Below are 21,454 nucleotides of genomic sequence, written 5' to 3'. Positions count from 1 at the left end.
GTCTGGCAGATGGAGTACAATGCTGGTAAATGCAAGGTTATCCACTTGGAAAGGAAAGCTGAAAGAGCAGATTATTATCTAAATGGTAAAAAACTGCAGCATGCTGCTGTGTACAGGGATGTGGGAGTGCTTGTGCATGAATCACAAAAGGTTGGTTTACAGATGCAACAGACTATCAAGAAGGCAAGTGTGTTGTTGGCCTTCAAAGCCAGAGAGATTGAATTTATGAGCAGGGAGGTTATACTGCAACTGTACAGGGTACTTGTGAAGCCCCACCTGGAGTACTGCATGCAGTTCTGGTCTCCTTACTTGAGGAAGAATATACTGGCTTTGGAGGTGTGCAGAGGAGGTTCACCGGGTTGATTCCAGAGACTATGAGGAGAGATTGAGTCACCTGGGACTACACTCACTAGAATTCAGAAGAATGAGAGGAGATCTTATAGAAACATATAAAATTATGAAAGGGATCGATAAGATAGAGGGAGGAAAGTTGTTTCCACTGGTAGAGAGGATCAGAACTAGGTGACATAGCCTCAAGATTCAAAGAAGTAAATTTAGGATGGTGATGAGAAGGAACTGTTTTTCCCAAAGAGTGATGAATCTGTGGAATTGTCTGTCCAATGAAGCAGCAGAGGTTACCTCAGTAAATATATATAAAACAAAGTTGGACAGATTGTTGCATAGTAAGAGAATTAAGGGTTATGGAAAAAAAGGCAGGTAGGTGAAGATGAGTCCATGGCTAGATCAGGCATGATCTTATTGAATGGCAGAGCAGGCTCATCGGGCCAGATGACCAACTCTTGCTCCTATTTCTCATGTTCTTATGGAAGCGGGAAGTCAAATTGAAATTGGTGCCCACCAGAAAATCCTGTCTTTTGTGCTTGACGAAGTAATCCACCAATCTATGTTAAGTCTCACTGACGTAGCGCAGACCACATTGGGATCACGAGTGACAGCAGATGTCTCCAACAAGTGAAGAGTCACCTCTCCTGGAATGATTGTTTGAGGCCCTGAATGATGGTGAGGGAGGTATAGGAGCAACAGCATCATTTGTCCCGCTGCAGGGATAAGTGCTAGCAGGGAGATTAGTGGAGAGAGACAAATGGACAAGGATGTGATGCAGAGAGCAATCCCTATGATAAGCAGAGGAAAAGATGTGCTTGGTGCTAGAATCACGCTGAAGTTGGAAATTACAGAGAATTATGTGCTGGATATGGAGGATCATGGGGTGAGAGGTAAAGATAAAGGGAACCTTATCCCTGTTTTGGCGTTGGGAGCATGGAGTGAGGGCAGGTATGCAGGAAATGGAGGAGAAACATTTGAAGGCAGTGATGGAGGCAGGAGAGTGGGTAAGCTTGGTAGTGGAAGCGAAATCCCATTCTTTGAAGAAAGAGCACATCTCAGAGGTTCTGGAATGCAAAGCCTCTTCATGAGAACAGATGCGGCAGAGACGTGGGCACTGAGAAAGGAGAATAAATTTTTTACAAGTGACAGGGTGGGAAGAAGTATAGTCTAGAAAGCTGTGAGAATCAGTAAGTTTATAAAATGTATCAGTAGATGTCTTCAGAGACATTGAAAAAATGGGAGAGAGGTGTCAGAGATGGAGTAAGTAAGTTTAAGTGCACAGTGGAAGTTGGAGGCAAAGTTGAAGAAATTGACAAGCTCAGCATGCAGCAGGAAGCAGCACCAATGCAGCCATCAATGCAACACAGAAAAAGTTGGTAAGCATTATCTATGTAGGGCTCAAATATGGTTTGTTCCACGTAGCTAACAAAAGGCTTGGCTTAGCTAGGACCTTTGCAGGTGTCCCTGGCTACACTCTGATTTGGAGAAAGTGGGAGTAGCCAAAAGAGAAACTGTTGAGGGTGAAAACCAAATCCCCAGACAGAGCAAAGTGATGGTGAACTGGTAAATCTGTTGTACAGAAAGAAGCAGACAGCTTTTAAGGCTTTCCTAATGGGGGGGGGGGGGGGGGGGGGTGTGATTTGAAATGGCCATCCATTTCAATTTGACTTCCAATTTCTTTTGGACATATTGTTCTATAGCCTCCTCTGCTGCCACGATGAGGCCACACTCGGGTTGGAGGAGCAACACCTCTGGGTAGCCTCCAACCTGATGGCATGCACACAAATTTCTTCTTCCTCCCACTTCTCTCCTTTTCCATTCCCGTTCTCCTCTCCTTCCTTCTCTTCTCACCTGCCTATCTTATCACTCTGATGCCCCTCTCCTTCCCTTTCTTCTGTGGTCCACTGTCTTATCTTATTAGATTCCTTCCTCTTCAGCACTTCATTTCTACCACCAATCACCTTTCAGATTGTTCCTTTATTTCAACCCCTCCCCCCCAACCTTCTTTCCTCTCTCTTGGTCTCATCTATCACCTGCCAACTTGTACTCCTCCCCCACCCCAACACCCCCACCCAACTCTGCCTTCATTTCTTTTTTTCCAGTGTTGATGAAGGGTTGTGGCATGAAAAATTGACCATTTATTCCCTTCAAAAAATGCTGTCTGACTTGCTGAGTTCCTCCAGCACTTCGTGTGTTGCTCAAAATTTCCACCCTCTGCAAAATTATTTGAGTTTATGAGGATTATGCAGTTCACAATACAGTAACAAAACAAACTACTAACAAAGGTCACAGGAGATCTACAAAAAGAAATCAAAAGAGCAAAGAAAAGTTACGAGACTTGATTAGTAGCTATTGTAAACAGGAATCAAAATAATGCATAAACACATTAATTCTGAAAGTGCTGTGAATAGAAAACAAAATCAACTTAAGACAAAATTAAATATTCTTGTGAGAATGAAGGCTGTGGTTAAGGAGAACTACTTATGTGGCTGAGGATACAGAAAATGCCTTCTCTAGGTAAGAGAATACCAGTATTAAACAAGCATGGGAGAAGGTAGTGGTGAAAGAGTATAGGATAATAAAATATATAAAAGTAAATAATTAAATGTTGACAGGAGTTTGTCAAAGTAGTAAAACTATCCAATCCAGATGGGGTGCATCCTAGGTTTGAAGAAAGTGCATGGAAATTGCAATTGCTCTGTTAATAATCCCTCATTAATTTCTTCGTTTTACTAATGAAATAGCGAAAGAGGACTCACAACTGTAATCATGATCCTCTGTTTAAAAGGATGGAACGGATTAACTCAGTCAAGACAGTTAGTCATCCCAATAGTGGTGACAGACAAACTTTCAAGCAATAATTCCAACACAATTAATAAAATTTCACAGCAATACAGGCTAATTAAAGAAAAGCAATACTGTTCTGTTAAAAACCATCATCTCTGGCTAAACTGATGAAGGAGCAGGAAAGATAGTATAGTTATTGCTATGCAAGTGGCTTTCAATATCATTTGGTAAAGGTTTCAATAGAATTGACAGCAAGCAAAGTTATGGGACTAAAAGGACAAGGGCAGCATGCCAGAAAGAAGTGGATTTGTTTTCCGTTTATTGGTGCACACAAGAACCTCCTTGTTTAATACTTTGGCAAAGGTAAAAAGAGCCACATCTCATTCAGCCGAATGAAGTGTCCAAGGACAAAGATAAGACTATAAGATACAGTGGCATGCAAAAGTTTGGGCACCCCTGGTCAAAATTTCTGTTACTTTGAATAGTTAAGTGAGTAGAAGATGAACTGATCTCCAAAAGTCATAAAGGTCTCAGACCTTAAGTAGCTTGTTAGGGCTATGGCTTGTTCATAGTCATCGTTAGGAAAGGCCAGGTGATGCAAATTTCAAAGCTTTATAAATACCCTGACTCCTCAAACCTTGTCCCAACAATCAGCAGCCATGGACCCCTCTAAGCAGCTGCCTAGCACTCTGAAAATTAAAATAAATGATGCCCACAAAGCAGGAGAAGGCTATAAGAAGATAGCAAACCATTTTCAGGTAGCTGTTTCCTCAGCTTGTAATGTAATTAAGAAATAGCAGTTAACAGGAACGGAGGAGGTCAAGTTGAGTTCTGGAAGACCAAGAAAACTTTCCGAGAGAACTGCTTCTAGGATTGCTAGAAAGGCAAATCAAAACTCCCATTTGACTGCAAAAGACCTTCAGGAAGATTTAGCAGGCTGTGGAGTGGTGGTGCACTGTTCTACTGTGCAGTGACACCTGCACAAATATTACCTTCATGGAAGAGTCATCAGAAGAAAACCTTTCCTTTATCCTCACCACAAACTTCAGCATCAAAAGTTTGCAAACAAACATCTAAACAAGACTGATGAATTTTAGAAACAAGTCCTGTGGACTGATGAAGTTAAAATAGAACTTTCTGGCCATAATGAGCAAAGGTATGTTTGGAGAAAAAAGGGTCCTGAATTTCATGAAAAGAACACCTCTCCAAATGTTAAGCACAGGGGTGGAGCAATCATGCTTTGGGCTTGTGTTGCAGCCAGTGGCACAGGGAACATTTCACTGGTAGAGGGAAGAATGAATTCAATTAAATACCAGCAAATTCTGGAAGCAAACATCACACCATCTGTAAAAAAAAGCTAGGGGGTGGAGTTTCAAGATGGCGACGTAGACATCTGCCTTTTAGGCGCTCTTCATTTTTTAAGCTATAATCACCCTTTAATCAAACCTTTTCGTAATTACATGGGTTGATATTTACGATTTATTTCTCTTTTTAAAAAATAACACTGGATTTAATTTTTTCAAACTTAAAATGTCTGTACCTAAGAAATCGTCTAAAGACCCTATAACTCTCGATGTAATCTCCAGTCTTCTGGATACTAAACTTGCAAGTCTGGAAAACAAACTTACTGCGAAAATGTCGGAGCTTGAAGAAGTCGTTAAATCATTTGATATCAAGCTTCAATCGCAGGCAGCAGATATTGAATGCCATGAAGAAAAGTTTGCGGCTCTTGACAAGATAATTTGTGAAAAAATACGTACAATCGAAACTTTGGAGGAGAAGGTACGGTTGACCGCTAAAATAGTGGAGCAGTATAAGTTTAAAATCACCGATCTTGAAAACCGGTCTCGCAGACAGAATTTGCGTATTATTGGATTTCCCGAAAATGTCGAGTCTGGTGACTTAACTGAATATTTCTCTAATTGATTGTGGGAAATTTTTGGCGAGGACGCTTTGCGGGTTAAACCTACTATTGATCGTGCCCACAGAGTTTCGAGATTTTCGGCTGCGAAAGACAAGCCACGAGCTGTGATTGTCCGTCTCCATTATCCTCGGGAGAAAGAGCTTTTAATTCGATTAGCTCGTCAGAAAGGTATGATTTCTCACAGAAGCAACAACTTTCGTATTGTGGAGGACTATTCATTTGAGGTAATGAGGGCGAGAATTGCTTTTAAACCGGTGATGGCGGAGGTTCATTCGATTGGACTTAAACAAGCTTTAAGATATCCAGCGAATCTCAGAATTACGTTGAGCGACAACAGTCAGCGTTTCTTCAATACTCCGGAGGAAGCGAAGAAATTCGTTGAAGAATATCGCTCTTCTAGTCCAACTTGAACTATGTGTTATGTGGAAGAACTTTTGGAGAGAAGACGCCATTTTGTTTTAGGCTTTAACTTATGAAGCTGCGGTATAGCTTTTTATTTTGGTCTGTAGACCTGGTTTTTTTTATTATCATGATTTACAGATGCTTTTTTAACTTTACTATAATGTCTTTTTTCTTAATTTTTTTTTCCCTCTGGATTAGATATACATGTTAAGACTTCGTAATAATGATTTTTTTTTTAAGATGTCGTTTCTTCTTCCCATAAGATTTTGCTTTCCGTAAGCGTTTATTTGCCTGTATTTGAGAATGGGACGAATGTTCTGAATTTTTGAATCTTTTTTTTATATATATATTGTAGTGGTTATTGAACCCTTTTTAAATTTTATTTTGACAACCTTTTTTTTTAAAAAAAAAAGATTGGTGAATTTACATTTATATTTTGTAATATGGTCCTTTCAAAATGTCGTTTCTTCCCATAAGTCTTTGTTTTTGAAACGTCATTTCCTTATATTTGAATATGGAATCTTTTTTTAAAGGCATATTACACTATTTTAAACTTTAATGGTTATCCTTTTTTTATTAATGATTTTTTGCTTTTTTATATTAGTTTTTCATTTTGATTGATATATATTCTTTCTGTTTACTACCCTGTATTTATATCTGGGTGTTATATAGTTTCTCTTTTCTTTCTTTTCATGAAGTCGCCATCTTGAAAATGGGGGTAATATTAGTATTAGTTTGTGCGCCTGCCGCTTGGCTTTTTATCGTGGGGTTGGGGGAGGGGGTAGGGATCTTTTTTCACGCTTTTGCTTTTTATTTTTTTTGCTTTTAGTTTATGGGCCGACTTTAAGTTATTAATATTGTTGAGGTGTCATGTTCTCCGGTTGCTCCTGAATCATTTTTCCTTCTTCCTGAATTATGGGTTATGTGTCTTTTTAACCTTTTATGATATACACAACTAATATTGGCATGATGGATAAGTCTATTAACTTTATCTCCTGGAATACTAATGGTTTAAATCATCCGATTAAATGTAAAAAAATATTTAAAGTATTCCATAGACTAAATGCTAATATTATTTTTGCACAGGAGACCCATATTAGGAGGGAGGATAATCAACGCTTTTTTAGGTTCTGGAAGGGTCAACAATTTCACTCGAATTGTACCGCCAAAATTAGGGGTGTGTCTATTTTTATAGACTCCTCAATTTCGTTTACACATCATGAAATTATTTCTGATCCACAGGGCAGATTTTTGTTGATAACTGGTTCACTTTTTAGTCGAAAAGTGGTTCTAGTTAATATTTATGCTCCAAACTTTGACTGCCCTGAATTTTTTAAACGTTTATTTACTTCTTCCTAATCTAAATGAATATATGTTGATAATGGGTGGAGATTTCAATTGTTGTTTGAATCCTTCGATGGATAGATCTAAACCTATTCGAATTCTTCCGAATCACCTTACTTATTAATTCTTTTTATGGTTGATTCGGGAATTACTGAAATATGGCGGTTTTTGAACCCTAAAGATAAAGCATTTTCGTTTTTTTCACATGTATATTACAGTTATTCTAGAATTGATTATTTTCTTATTAATCATCGTTTATTAACAGATGTTATTGATTGTAAATATGATTCTATTGCTATTTCGGATCATGCACCTTTGAAGTTATCTATCAAGATTTCGGACTTTTCTAATAATACTAGATCTTGGAGACTTAACGCTACTTTGCTTCAAGATCCAGAATTCATCACCTACATAAAACAGCAAATTGACTTGTTTTTCTCAACAAACTATACAGAAGAGATTGACAGAGGAATACTTTGGGACTCTTTTAAGGCTTTTATCCGTGGACAAATTATCTCATATTCCGTCGGTAAAAGAAAACAAAGATATTTAGATATTGCTTTATTAGTGGATAAAATTAAAGAAATTGATAAGATTTATTCCGTGACTCCTACCAAAGAACTTTATAAGAAGAGAGTTGAGCTTCAAATGGAGCATAGCTTATTATTATCTTCTTCAATTGAGAATCAATTAATTAGGACCAGGGCTCAATTTTATATCCATAGTGATCGAACTGGTAAATTGTTAGCTAACCAATTAAAAGCTATCTCGACTAAGCGACAAATTATTAAAATTCGTAAACAAGACGGCAATCTGACTAGTGATCATAAAGAAATCAATAACACTTTTCAAGATTTTTATAAATCTTTATATCAATCAGAATTTGATGGCGATCTGCCCATGATGGATAACTTTTTTAACAATTTGAATATTCCCAAACTGACAGATGAAGATCGTAGCTTGTTTGATGCTCCTATCTCTTTGGCCGAAATAGGAGAGGCTATCTCATCAATGAATTCAGGGAAAGCTCCTGGTCCTGATGGTTATATTATAGAATTTTTTAAAACTTTTTTTTCTTTGCTTTCCCCTTGGTTATGTGAAATCTTTAATGATGCATTTGTTAAGAAGAGATTACCTCAGTCTTTTTATGAAGCTACTATCTCTCTAATTTTTAAAAAAGATAAGGATCCCACTTTATGTTCATCTTATCGCCCTATATCACTATTAAATGTAGACTCTAAGATTCTTACAAAAATTTTAGCTATTAGGTTAGAAAAGGTACTATCACAGATTATTTCAGAAGACCAAACTGGTTTTATTAGGAATCAGTATTCCTTTTTTAATATTAGAAAATTGATTAATATAATTTATACTTCATCACCCACAATTCCAGAATGTGTTATTTCACTAGATGCTGAAAAAGCTTTTGATAGAGTTGAATGGGTATACTTATTTAACGCTTTGAGATATTTTAATTTTAGTCCTAATTTTATATCATGGATCAAACTAATATATCATAAACCTGTTGCTTCTGTTCTTACAAATAATTACAGATCTTTTTTTCAATTATCTCGTGGTACGAGACAAGGTTGTCCCTTAAGTCCTTTATTGTTTAATATTGCATTAGAACCTTTAGCCATTGCTATTCGTGAATCTCCTAATATTTTTGGTATTACCCGCAATGAGAAATTATACAAGTTATCACTTTATGCTGATGACTTGTTATTATATATTTCTGATCCTGACAGGTCTATTCCCGCTATTTTATCCTTGTTGGCTCAATTTGGTAGTTTTTCTGGTTATAAAATAAACTTGGATAAGAGTGATTTATTCCCTTTAAACGCGCAAACTTTATTGAATGAAAGGATACCATTTAAAGTTGTTGATGATAACTTTATCTATTTAGGTATAAAAATTACCAAGAAATATAAAGATTTATTTACATTGAATTTTTTACCTATGTTTCATCAAATTCAACAATTTACTACAAGATGGTCTCCCTTATCCTTATCATTAGTTGGTCGGATTAATGCTATTAAAATGATGATTCTACCGAAATTTTTATATTTATTTCAAGCTTTACCAATTTTTATTCCTAAATCTTTTTTTGATAACATTGACTCAAAAATTTCTTCATTTGTGTGGCAAAATAAAAATCCTAGGCAATTACAAAAATCTAAAAAAGATGGTGGTTTAGCTCTACCTAACTTTAGATTTTACTATTGGGCGAATAATATTCATAACTTAATTTATTGGAAATCAGATTTGGATTCACCATTGTGCCCACAGTGGATAAATTTAGAATGTAATGAGGCACAGGGATATTCTCTATTCTCCGCTCTGAGTTCTTCTCTTTCTGCCGATTTAGTTAAATTCAATAAACAGATATCCAACCCTGTTGTCAAACATACATTACGAATTTGGTTTCAATTCCGTAAATTTTTTACTCTGAAAAACTTTGCTCTTGATAGCCCTATTTTACTTCATTTTTTTTTCAAACCTTCTTTGACAGATCAAGCTTTTAGCATATGGAAAAGGAAAGGTATAAAATGCTTTCGTGATCTCTTTTTTGAAGGTAGTTTGATGTCTTTCAACCAACTTTCCAACAAATTTGAGTTACCTAAATCTAACTTTTTTAGATATCTACAAATCAGAAATTTTTTACATAAAATTCTACCATCCTTCCCCAATTCAACTTCAATGGACTTTTTAGGTATGATTTTTACCTTAAATCCCTATCAGAAGGGATTAGTGGCTTTTATTTATAATATGATTATGAAGATACAACCAGAAATATCAGGTAGAATTAAATATGAATGGGAAAAAGAACTTCAATATAATATATCAATAGAAAAATGGGAAAAAATTTTACAAATGGTTAATTCTTCTTCTATATGTGCTAAACATGCTTTAATACAATTTAAAATTGTACATAGAGCTCATATGTCTAAAGATAAACTTGCTCCATTCTACTCTCATATTAACCCTCAATGTGACAGATGTCATTCAGATGTGGCTTCATTGACCCATATGTTTTGGTCATGTCCCACCTTATATAATTATTGGAAGGACATATTTGCTACCATTTCCTCAATTTGGAATATCGATTTACAACCTCATTTTATTACTGCAATTTTTGGTATACCAAATGAGGATGGTATTCAGTTTTCCCCTTCAATTACATGAATGATTGCTTTTGTAACATTAATGGCCAGAAGGTCTATATTGCAAAATTGGAAAGAAGTAAATCCTCCTACCACATTTCAGTGGCTCTCTCAAACTATTTCTTATCTGAGCTTGGAAAAAATTAGAAGCACTATTTTTGACTCATCAGTTAAATTTGAAGAAACTTGGGGACCGTTCATTCGACATTTTCATATGAATTAATTTGACCTCTCCCAGACCTTTTCTCTGTTTATTCTTGTTCTGGTATGGAGTTCCGGAGTTTTTGGCACTATCATATATAAATAAACTGTTATTATTGCCCATGTTAGTTTAGTTTAGTATTTTTTTTCTCAATATATATTTTTTGCTTGTATTTTTACAATTTTTTCTTTTTCTTTTGATGATTATTCTTATTTTTTTTCATATAATTATTATAGGCTTGATTGATAATGTACTATGTTTTCCTGTTGATATTTTAATAGGATATCGTTATCCTATTATTAATTTAATTTCAAGTCTAATGCATTTATAACCTATTCATTATTATGTTATGTTTTTTTATATATATGAAACTCAATAAAAAGATTGAAAAAGAAAGAAAGAAAAGCTGAAGATGAAAAGAGGATGGCTTCTACAACAGGATAATGATCCTATAAACACCTCAACATCCACAATGGACTACCTCAAGAGGCGCAAGCTGAAGGTTTTGCCATGGCCCTCACAGACCCCCGACCTAAACATCATCAAAAATCTGTGGATAGACCTCAAAAGAGCAGTGCATGCAAGACGGCCCAAGAATCTCACGGAACTAGAAGCCTTTTGCAAGGAAGAATGGGTGAAAATCCCCAAACAAGAATTGAAAGACTCTATAGCTGGCTACAAAAAGCATTTACAAGCTGTGATACTTGGCAAAGGGGGTGGTACTAAGTACAGACCATGCAGGGTGCCCAAACCTTTGCTTCGTATCCTTTTCCTTTTTTGTTATTTTGAAACTGTAAAAGATGGATATAAAAAAGTAAATATCTTGCTTAAAATATTAAAGAAATGTGTCATCTTTAACTTTATGCCTTTTGGAAATCAGGTCTTCTTTTACTCACTTAGCTATTCACAGTAACAGAAATTTTGACTACGGTGCCCAAATTTTTACATGGCATTGTATAGGGAAGACCACTTAGACCCTTCCAGTCCGTGCCGAACGCTTACCCTCACCTAGTCCCACTGACCCGCACTCAGCCCATAACCCTCCATTCCTTTCCTGTCCATATACCTACCCAATTTTACTTTAGATCACAATACTGAACCTGTCTCTGCTACTTCATACTGGAAGCTCGTTCCACACAGCTACCACTCTCTCAGTAAAGAAATCCCCTCTTGGTCTTAACGACTTGGCCTCCATAGCCACCTGTGGCAATGAATTTCACAGATTCACCATTCTCTGTCTAAAGAAATTCTTCCTCAAATTGGTTCTAAGGACACCCTTCTATTCTAAGGCTGTATCCTCTGGTCCTAGATCTTCCCACCATAGGAAACATCTTCTCCATATCCACTCTATCCATGCAGTTCAACATTCGATATGCTTCAATTCGGTCACCCCTCATTCTTCTGAATTCCAGTCAATACAGGCCCAGAGCCATCAATGGAGAGCATACAATGGTGGAAAATGTGGGGAACAGCTATCAACGGTTTAAGAATAGATATGGAAAATGATACATTCAAGTATACTGTAATTTCTTGGTTTGGAGGGAGTTAAAGAATGGCATTTGTTTGGGGAAGATATGATGAACAATGTTTCTTATGATCTACATTGATGGCATAACTTTAGATAAATAGAATAATTGCAAATTATTTTATGGCATTTCACTGAAAAATAAAAATACTTTCAGAGGATTGTAATAGTCTTAAGGAAGACATGGTGAGTGTATTCTAACAGAAGTAAATGAAGCAATATACATTCATGTTAAGAATGAGAAGTAGATTTTTAATGATTTGCAGAAACAGAAAAACCTATGGGAATATGGACACAATTATTTTTAAGGTGACAATACAGTTTAGATCCGTGTTTGCAAAGTACATTAAATCATTATATTAGAGAATGGAGCCCCCACCAGCTCTCTGCCAAATCATTCTTTGCATTCCTTTCCCTCAGCTCAGTATTAACCTAATCTTTGTTTGAAAGCAATGACTGAACCTGCTTTTGCTACCCTCTCAGACAATGAATTCCAAGTTGTCTCAGAGTATTCACAATACCAAAAAAAAATTTCCTAATGTCAGCCAGCTCTTTTGTTAATCACTTTTTAATCTACATCCTCTGATGCTCAAACTTTTGCAAGTACAAACAGTTTCACTTTGCTTAGACATCATTACTTTCAACGTATTTAATTAAATTGATTCAAGTTTCTGCAATTATTATGCAACTGGAAATGTTCATCTTCAGAAGAAGTCTGGCAAACTTTTTCTACATCCTTGCCTGGGCTTTCACATCCTCCCTCGAGTAAACTGACCAGACCAGAATTAAGTGCAGTTCTCTAACAGAAAATTAATTCAGTGCTTTTATGGGTATTTTAATATAGCCTTCATGCTTCTTAACTTTAAATTATTATAAACTGTAAGACAGCTTCTTTATTTTTGTACTCAACTAACACTTTTCAAGATTTGTGTGCAATGCACCAGCTCTCTTAGCTCCTAAATTCTCTTTCGAATTGTACCTTTGCCATTTTATCTTTCATTTATTCTTCCAGCCAAAATGTACAAATTCAATTCTGTGCATCAATTTTCAGCCGTCATGCATATGTCAATATCAATCTATTATTATCCTTTTTAAGTTCATTATCTTCCTCAAAATCAGTGTTGGACTTGTTGGACTTGTGGAAGTAGGACCTTCAGGCCACTGGTTTTAAAATTAGGAAGAACTTTAAAAATGAATAGGATATGACAATGAGTCAAAATGACTGGGAAAATACTGAAGCATCTGCAACAAGTAGCTTCTATAGTTTGAAAGAGTACACCAATGAAAGCAAGAAATGAATTCTAATTACTCATAAATTAGGAGATATTTAGCACTGCTTCTTTGTCACCAATTCCTTCCATCTAGCCATGAGGTTCACATTGAATTTGATTGCAATTGTTAAGCTGTTAGATTTAAGATGTTGAAGGGAATTATTCTTGCTGCTAAAATATTTGATAATACATAATCATAAAAAGATTCCTTATTGACCTGGCAAGGACATTAAGGGACAAGTAATGCAATGCAGTCTCACTCCAGCCCATCCCAAATTTCCCCTGGAAGAGATATTTTCCCCATTCTTTTTATCTGTCATAGAAATTTATATAGTCTTAATTACTGAAGGGCCAATTTACACAACTGGATCACACTTAATCTTTGTTCTTGCTTATAAAATGTCTGACTTTCCTGCCCATGAAACGTGTTTTTCTTTAATTAATTTAACTTTAATTCATATCTCATCCTCCATCATTTCCTTTCTCCATCTTAAAACTGCTAAGGAGATGAACCGCTGGCTGAATGTTCATTAAATTCCAGTTGCCACATTAATTTCTCCATACCATTATCATTTTAATTTCATGCAATTTCAAGGACAATATTAACAAAGTGCAACTTAAGACAATTCCTAAGAGATTTGTCACGTTTTGATCTCTTTTCCACAACTTAGTTATGCAGAGTGACCAAATTAAAACTTATCACAAAGAATCTACAAAATATACTACAGCATAAAATGAGCTGATGATCAATGTGACTTTTAAGAAAATATTTATTGCATATGCAAGACAAAAAGGACTAGGAAACAGGCAGAGTATGCACCATAAAATACCTGATGCTGAAAAGATTGAGAGAATATAACAGGAAAGGAACCATAGTCATTTGGCAAGGCTGTGGTGAGGGACTGACCCTCACTGACAGGGCTACAGTGAGGTGCTTAAAAGATCAGCAAGGCCATCTCTGGACCTACACTACATTACCATGCAAACCTTGCCTTTAAATAAGCTAATCAACTCCCCTATAACATTTATGGCATCAACTTCCACAACCTGTCAGGAACCTGACAGCTCATTTAGTCAATGTTTCCATTTTTATTAGGCAACTTTATACCATAGTGTAACAATTCCACAGAGTTTTTGAGATTTTATCCTCACACCTCTCCTACAAAACACTTTATAGAATGTTTACTGCAATAATTATTCATTGGGAAGGAGAGGGAAAGTGCGTAATATAATTACCTATCAGAAGATTGCAGAAGTCTATGATTATTAAAATGATTAATAGGCAGTTGATAGTTTCATGAAAGTGAGATCAAGTTTGACAACATTTAAGTAACTGGGTAAATAAAAGGGAACATTAATCAATCAAGTATGCTGACGATAGGTGGGAAAGTGAGGTATGAGGAAGACATGATCGTGCTGATTCAGTGTTGCGGTGTGTGCAGCAGTGTGCTTTTGACATGTGTGATGCAGACCAAAATACATAATGTGCATGCAGTCAGAGGTCAGCGGTTCTGAATAAAGGGAACTATTTCCACTGTGAGAATCTCGAAGAACTCAGCAACATAGATTTAAAATGATTGGCATAAGAATCAAACGTAACATGGGAAAGCCACCTTATATGGCAACAAATAATCATCTGAAATTCACTGCCTGAAAGAGTAACAAGAAATACAAGCAGGACTAAACCCATGCAGTAATCATATCTGCTTTGTTATTCAATAAGATCATCCCAAAACCATTCTCCACTAATCCTACATCCCTTGTATCTGCAACATGATCTGCATCAAAAAGCACATGAAACAACAAGCCAGGAGGAATAATGTGGTTTTGAAGCAAGTTTTAAAAAGAGCAGCAAGATATAAACATGATAGGGTTTTTTATTTAAATATAGGTACAAAAATCTGAAACAAAATCAGAAAATGCTGGAAACACTCAGTGGGCCAAACAACATTTGTGCAAAAAGAAACAAAATTAGGATTTCACTCGCAGACACAGAGTAAGATGACAAGAACTACACGACCATTATTCTAGCATTCCTCTTTCCCATCCATGAAATGCAGGTTAACAGTTTGAGACTAACTTTCAGTCTCTTTAAGTACTCTCTTACTGCTTCTTTCATTATTACTAATTTCTCAGCAGCTTCAATTGTGAATGTCTAAGAATTGACAAAGCTATCAGGCTAGAAAATGGGGCTAGACTGGGCGGCACTTACAAAGTCCAACCCAGGGTCCTTGGGGCAATTAGCCAACTTTCTATGTCGTAATTCTCCAAGAGGACCACAGCCTTGATGTATGGTTTGTAGGCTTGTGTGCCTCAATGATCCGGAGACATGTTGGCTGGAGTCAGGGGCTTGTGCTTTGACTGTTGGTAGAGTCACCCATGCCAAAAAGATCAAAGGATAGAGGCCAGACTGAGTGGTTCATAATCCTCCAGGTTTGGGGGCTAACAACCCTGAATGGTCAAAACAAAATGTTACAGAACAGCCATGAAGAATCCTTTACATTTATTGCTGCCTTAAATGCCAGTAGCATAACAGGCAGTAACTAACTACAGTGGCATGCAAAGGTTTGGGCTCCCTGGTCAAAATTTCTGTTACTGTGAACAGTTAAGTGAGTAGAAGGTGAACTGATCTCCAAAAGACATAACGTTAAAGATGATGCATTCTTTTCAACATTTTAAGCAAGATTAGTGTATTATTTTTGTTACAGTTTTAGAGTGGAAAAAAAGGAAAGGTGTACCATGCAAAAGTTTGGGTACCCCACGAGATTTGCGCTCTCAGATAACTTTTACCAGGGTCACAGACCTTAAGTAGCTTGTTAGGGCTATAGCTTGTTCACAGTCATCGTTAGGAAAGGCCAGGTGATGCAAATTTCAAAGCTTTGTAAATACCCTGACTCCTCAAACCTTGTCCCAACAATCAGCAGCCATGGGCTCCTCTAAGCAGCTGCCTAGCACTCTGAAAATTAAAATAAATGATGCCCACAAAGTAGGAGAAGGCTACAAGAAGATAGCAAAGTGTTTTCAGGTTGCTGTTTCCTCAGTTCATAATGTAATTAGGAAAAGGCAGTTAACAGGAAAGGTCAAGTTGAGCTCTGGAAGACCAAGAAAACTTTCCAAAATAACTGCTCATAGGATTGCTAGAAAGGCAAATCAAAACCCCCATTTGACTGCAAAAGACGTTCAGGAAGATTTAGCAGGCTCTGGAGTGGTGGTGCACTGTTCTACTGTGCAGCGACACCTGCACAAATATGACCTTCATGGAAGAGTCATCAGAAAAAAACCTTTCCTGCGTCCTCACCACAAAACTCAACGTCAGAAGTTTGCAAAGGAACATCTGAACAAGCCTGATGCATTTTGGAAACAAGTCCTGTGGACTGATGAAGTTAAAATAGAACCTTCTGGCTGCAATGAGCAAAGATATGTTTGCAGAAAAATGGGTGCAGAATTTCATGAAAAGAACACCTCTCCAACTGTTAAGCACAGGGGTAGATTTGGGCTTAAGCCACATGCTTTGGGCTTGTGTTGCAACCAGTGGCACGGGGAACATTTCACTGGTAGAGGGAAGAATGAATTCAATTAAATACCAGTAAATTCTGGAAGCAAACATCACACCATCTGTAAAAAAGCTGAAGATGAAAAGAGGATGGCTTCTACAACAGGATAATGATCCTAAATGCACCTCAAAATCCACAATGGACTACCTTAAGAGACGCAAGCTGACAGTCCCCTGACCTAAACATCATCGATAATCTGTGGATAAACCTCAAAAGAGCAGTGCATGCAAGATGGCCCAAGAATCTCACAGAACTAGAATCCTTTTTCAAGGAAGAATAGGTAAAAATCCTCCAAACAAGAATTGAAAGACTCTTAGCTGGCTACAGAAAGCATTTAAAAGCTGTGATACTTTCCAAAGGGGGTGTTACTAAGTACTGACCATGCAGGGTGCCCAAACTTCTGCTTCGGGCCCTTGTCCTTTTTTGTTATTTTGAAAATGTAAAAGATGGAAATAAAAAAGTAATCTTGCTTAAAATATTAAAGAAATGTATCATCTTTAACTTTGTGCCTTTTGGAAATCAGGTCATCTTTTACTCACTTAGCTAGTCACAGTAACAGAAATTTTGACCGGGGTGCCCAAACTTTAGCATGCCACTGTATGCTGTGATAATTGTATGATTCTGGCTTGAAATGCTCTACATCATCACTCTCTTTTCATTCTCAAGTCATACCTACAGAAACTCTCCATTTACTTTAACGACTGCTGACCTAGCAGCATTCTGGTCTCCCTTCATCTCTACCCTTCCAATGACTTTTAAACCCTTCGAAAACGTGATGCAGAGAATTGCCTAAAATTATCCAACACAGCTCTGAATTATGATTCATAAAATACTAGCCAGACCTCTCTGCACCCACAAACTTTATAATGTTTCTTCCTGAACATTGTAAAATATTGTAATATTTACGTGAATTGATTTTTTTCCCATGAGTTTGAAGTCTGACTGGGCCAATGATGTGAACTCATCAGCATGAAAAACTTGCTTATAGCAAATCAATCATGTCTCTCCTTGATTATCCTTGGCCATTCCGAGGTTTATTTTGTCTCTGATAATAACTTACCCACTACAGATATAAGGTTAATGTGTTTGTGTTTTCATTGCTTATCACCTGCTCTTGAAGAATTATAACATGAGCAATCTGCCAACATTCTGGTTCCATTTCTATATCTAACAAGGACTGAAAATCTGAAGCAATGGTTTTGCTATTCCTAGATTGGTTTCTTTCTGCTGTATAGGACATGTCTGTATATAGCCCAAGTGGCAATACCAAAGGCATTTCTTTTTGTTTTAATTATGTTTTCACTCTACTACTATCCAATACTTCCCACTCTTAGCAGCAATAAAAAAATTGCTTTGTCTGAAGTTGCAAACCACTCATCTATTCTGTCTGCACATACAACTTCCGTAGTTCTTTACTTCCAAATACGAATATATATATATATATTCTTTAATATATATTCTTTAGTCAACTTCATATGCCAAGTTGATGACACATTTACAAACTGATTTTAATATCAGCCATTGTCCTCCTACCTCCCATAGCTTGTGTTTACCTTATTAGTTCCCTTCTGAACTACTAATTCTCCTGATTAACTGAATGTTCTGACATTAGACAAAATAATTTAAAGTTGTTTCCTTTTTCTAACTAGTGCACATACGCTTTAGATAGTTTAACTTTTCAACTGAAAGGAATGGCTTCAATAGAACCTGTGTGCCATTCATTCATTTGTACAATCTTTCTTGAAGTATGGAAATCACCAGTTAATTTCAAAGTTATTATCTTCATAATGCCTCAAAGATTGTTAATAATGATTACTCTACTTCAAAAAGACCTAACTTACAGAACAAATAAGTAAGCAGTAAGAAAGCAAAACAGATTGGTCAGAATATCAAGGGAAGAAAATATTTCAGGTGACCCTTGACCTGAAGTTCTTTGAAATACTTCTGTTAGATTTGAGGTCCAACTTGGCCTGTTTTTGCATCAAAGAACAATTAATTTAAAAGCCAGTTATTTTGAATGTAGTGAAGTTATGATGTTACTTATAACAAGAATTTCCTCAATATTTCTTAACACAAAAGAGCATTTTTCATGCATTAAATAACTGTACCTGTTTTCAGGGACAGACAGGGAGTCCGTATCTCTTTATCCCTTGTTTTCCACAAACACACCGATTTAAAAGATTAAATATACCAATACTGGTGCATCTACAATCTTGGTAAATGTAATGAAATTTAGTTATCTACAGCAGAGGAGGTGGTAGTTCAACTCAACAAACCCACAAAGATTTGTGTTCCACATGATGCTCTTCATATGCTTATCTTCATCTCCCAATACACCTGTAGTGCCAATCTTATATTTAATCTAAGACTAACCGTAAAATAAAAATACATGGGAAAGAAGACTTTGACTGCAGAAAATTATGAATTACCAGCTTAATCTTTTCAGATTAAATATTTATTTACCTGGTAATAAGGAAAGAAAAGTGAACAAATCGCACAATATGGTTCCATTTTCGAGACAACTTCATTATATTCCTTCTCTGCTTGGAAATTGTGCAGTTTACTCTGCCACAAATGGACAAGAGGTTTGGCCCAAGGCTGTGTTTCATTTATATCTTCTTCATTTAATGTTGGATCAATCCATTCTACATAAAATTAGGGAATAAGGCAGATGATGATTAATGAAGAATTAGTCTAGAGAAAAGTTATAGCTGAATTACATACTTACATTAATATGCAAACAATGCAAAATAATCCTACTGTACAATTTAGTCTCATATCACCTCAATGTCCTTTAATTCATGGATTTACCCAAATTTGCAAAGCAGCAAGGATTCTGGAGAATGATTTGTGATTTTAGGATTATTAACCCTGAATTTCTCAAATAATCAAATCACAGAAACAAAACCGCCGAGAAATGTTGCACACTGGGTGGCACTTGAGAGCTTTGGATATTTTCTGCTCACTTCATTCTTAATCTGCTGATATTTTCAACAAATTTTAAAGAACTGTTTTCCACTTTCAATTTGACAGCAACTCTTTGACCATAGAACAGGCCATATTTTTAAAACACTGAAAACATTCCAAATCAGAAAATAGTGCAGCATATCCAAAATACTATGTTTGATGGATTGTATTTCACCAGCTTCTCCCTACGTCTGTGTGCCCCTATGTTCCTTTTCAGTCCCACAGTCAGATTAATCAAGCAAGCCATATTGTTACAGCTATCCCACGAAATGGAGCAGTCTGTAAGCAGCGACTCAATAGCTAATTTGTGCTATCAAAGACCTTTTCATAGTTTCGAAATGTCTCTGATGACCAGATCATTAAAACAAGTTGAAATAAGACAATTTTAACAACTACAAATATTCAAGAAATTTTAAAATAATAAGCCATGTAAATCGATGCTGCTTGGTTCAAAACAGAGTACTCAAACCTAGTCTAATGATGGAGTAAAAGGTCTAACATCACAAGTTCTGACCCGCAGTACATTCTGCACTCCCGCATTGCACAAACAAAAAGGTCAGTTACAACAAATGACATTGCCAACAGTTGTGTTGTGAATCGCTGCCACCCTTCTGCCCTTTAACCACAGGAACTCGATTTTCTGCAGTTGAAATCACAGCAAAGCCATCATATTCCATGTTTTTCTGACAGCAGTTTCTGAATTAAGCATGAGCATTTAAATGTAGAAATCTATGTTATTGCCCATGATACCCTACTCTTTCAAGTGGTGTTCCATTTTAGCAACGTCCTCTGATGTACAGAAGTCAATGAATTGACAAATTATGATCAATCTTCAATCTCAGATAAAATACCATTAAGCACCTTTTCAATATTGCATATTCAGTACTCAGGAAAAACTTAACCATTTCTGGTCCCAAGGGGCTTTACATAAAAATCAACTGTGCTTTTCAGATTATTTGCAAAGAATCAGTTAGTTAATACTGCAAATGTAATCACAAGCCATGCCAATTGTCATTGGCCAATCATTTCCTCAGTGAAGAAAGATTTCAGGCAGCAAACAGAAAAAAACATATTGCCAAACTGATATTGTTGTGTTTTGCAACTCTAAAACATAAAAATTAATTGAAAGCAAAAAGATGGGAGCCCAGGAGAATAGGTCTTAGCTTGTTCTTTACTTCACATGTGTACATATGATGTGGCAGCGAGATGACAATTGCCATTCATGCACTTCGTGCATATACCGTACATTCTGGAATATAAGCTGACCCCCATTTTCAAGGTTAAAAAAGTGACTTTTTCATGTTACCTTTGTATAAGCCGACCCCTTTTGTAGAGGTCTTTGATTTAACCAGAAAAGATCACAAGATCTCACATGCCAGTACTCAGCTTTGCTGGATCCGGACCCTGGAAATTTTGAGAACCAGTACCAGGCCTACACATTGTAGAGTGTTATAGGCAAATTCTTAATAAATAAATCAGGGAGGGAAGTTCTGGATTAGGTTTCCAATGGAAAAGAATCCTCTGAAATGTAACCCCCGTGAAACCATTTAGTGCCCATTGTAATCTCGTTAAAACATAACATGGGGTGGCGGGATCAGTACATGTAATAGTCAATAGTCAATAGCCAATAGTCTGGTCCTGGACTTATTTCCACTTGGCATGATTAACTTATTATTATTTAATTATTTATGGTTTTATATCGCTATATTTCTACACAATTCTTGGTTGGTGCGGCTGTAACAAAATCCAATTTCCCTCGGGATCAATAAAGTATGTCTGTCTGACTGTTTGTGTACTCAGTATTGAGTTTGCAATCACCATGTACAAAAGATTAAAACAAATGCGATATGATGCTGGCTTCAAGCTGAAGGTTGTTGATTTTGCTAAAGGAACGAATAATTCTGCAGCTAAGAAGTTTAGTGTAAATGACAGAGAGCGAAGAAAGGCAGAGGACATGCTGAGGGAAATG

General features: G+C 36.4%; 1 protein-coding gene across 4 annotated transcripts in view; it reads right to left on the bottom strand.

The window, feature by feature from the left end:
- The window catches only part of LOC132396772 (lysine-specific demethylase 4C-like), a 379,800-nt gene that overhangs the window by 197,023 nt on the left and 161,323 nt on the right, over positions 1-21,454 (bottom strand). For all 4 annotated transcript variants that reach the window (XR_009513110.1, XM_059974646.1, XM_059974645.1 and 1 more), the window contains exon 13: positions 18,982-19,163. Coding sequence is in view for 3 of the 4 variants with exons in the window: in XM_059974646.1 (XP_059830629.1) it covers positions 18,982-19,163 (182 nt within the window). In the remaining variant the exon portion in view is untranslated. The remainder of the gene's footprint in view (positions 1-18,981; positions 19,164-21,454) is intronic.

Source organism: Hypanus sabinus, chromosome 7 (assembly GCF_030144855.1).
Source record: "Hypanus sabinus isolate sHypSab1 chromosome 7, sHypSab1.hap1, whole genome shotgun sequence".
Lineage (NCBI taxonomy): Eukaryota > Metazoa > Chordata > Chondrichthyes > Myliobatiformes > Dasyatidae > Hypanus > Hypanus sabinus.
The sequence above is the reverse complement of the archived record's forward strand: the minus strand, read 5'-3'. Positions and strand labels throughout refer to the sequence as shown.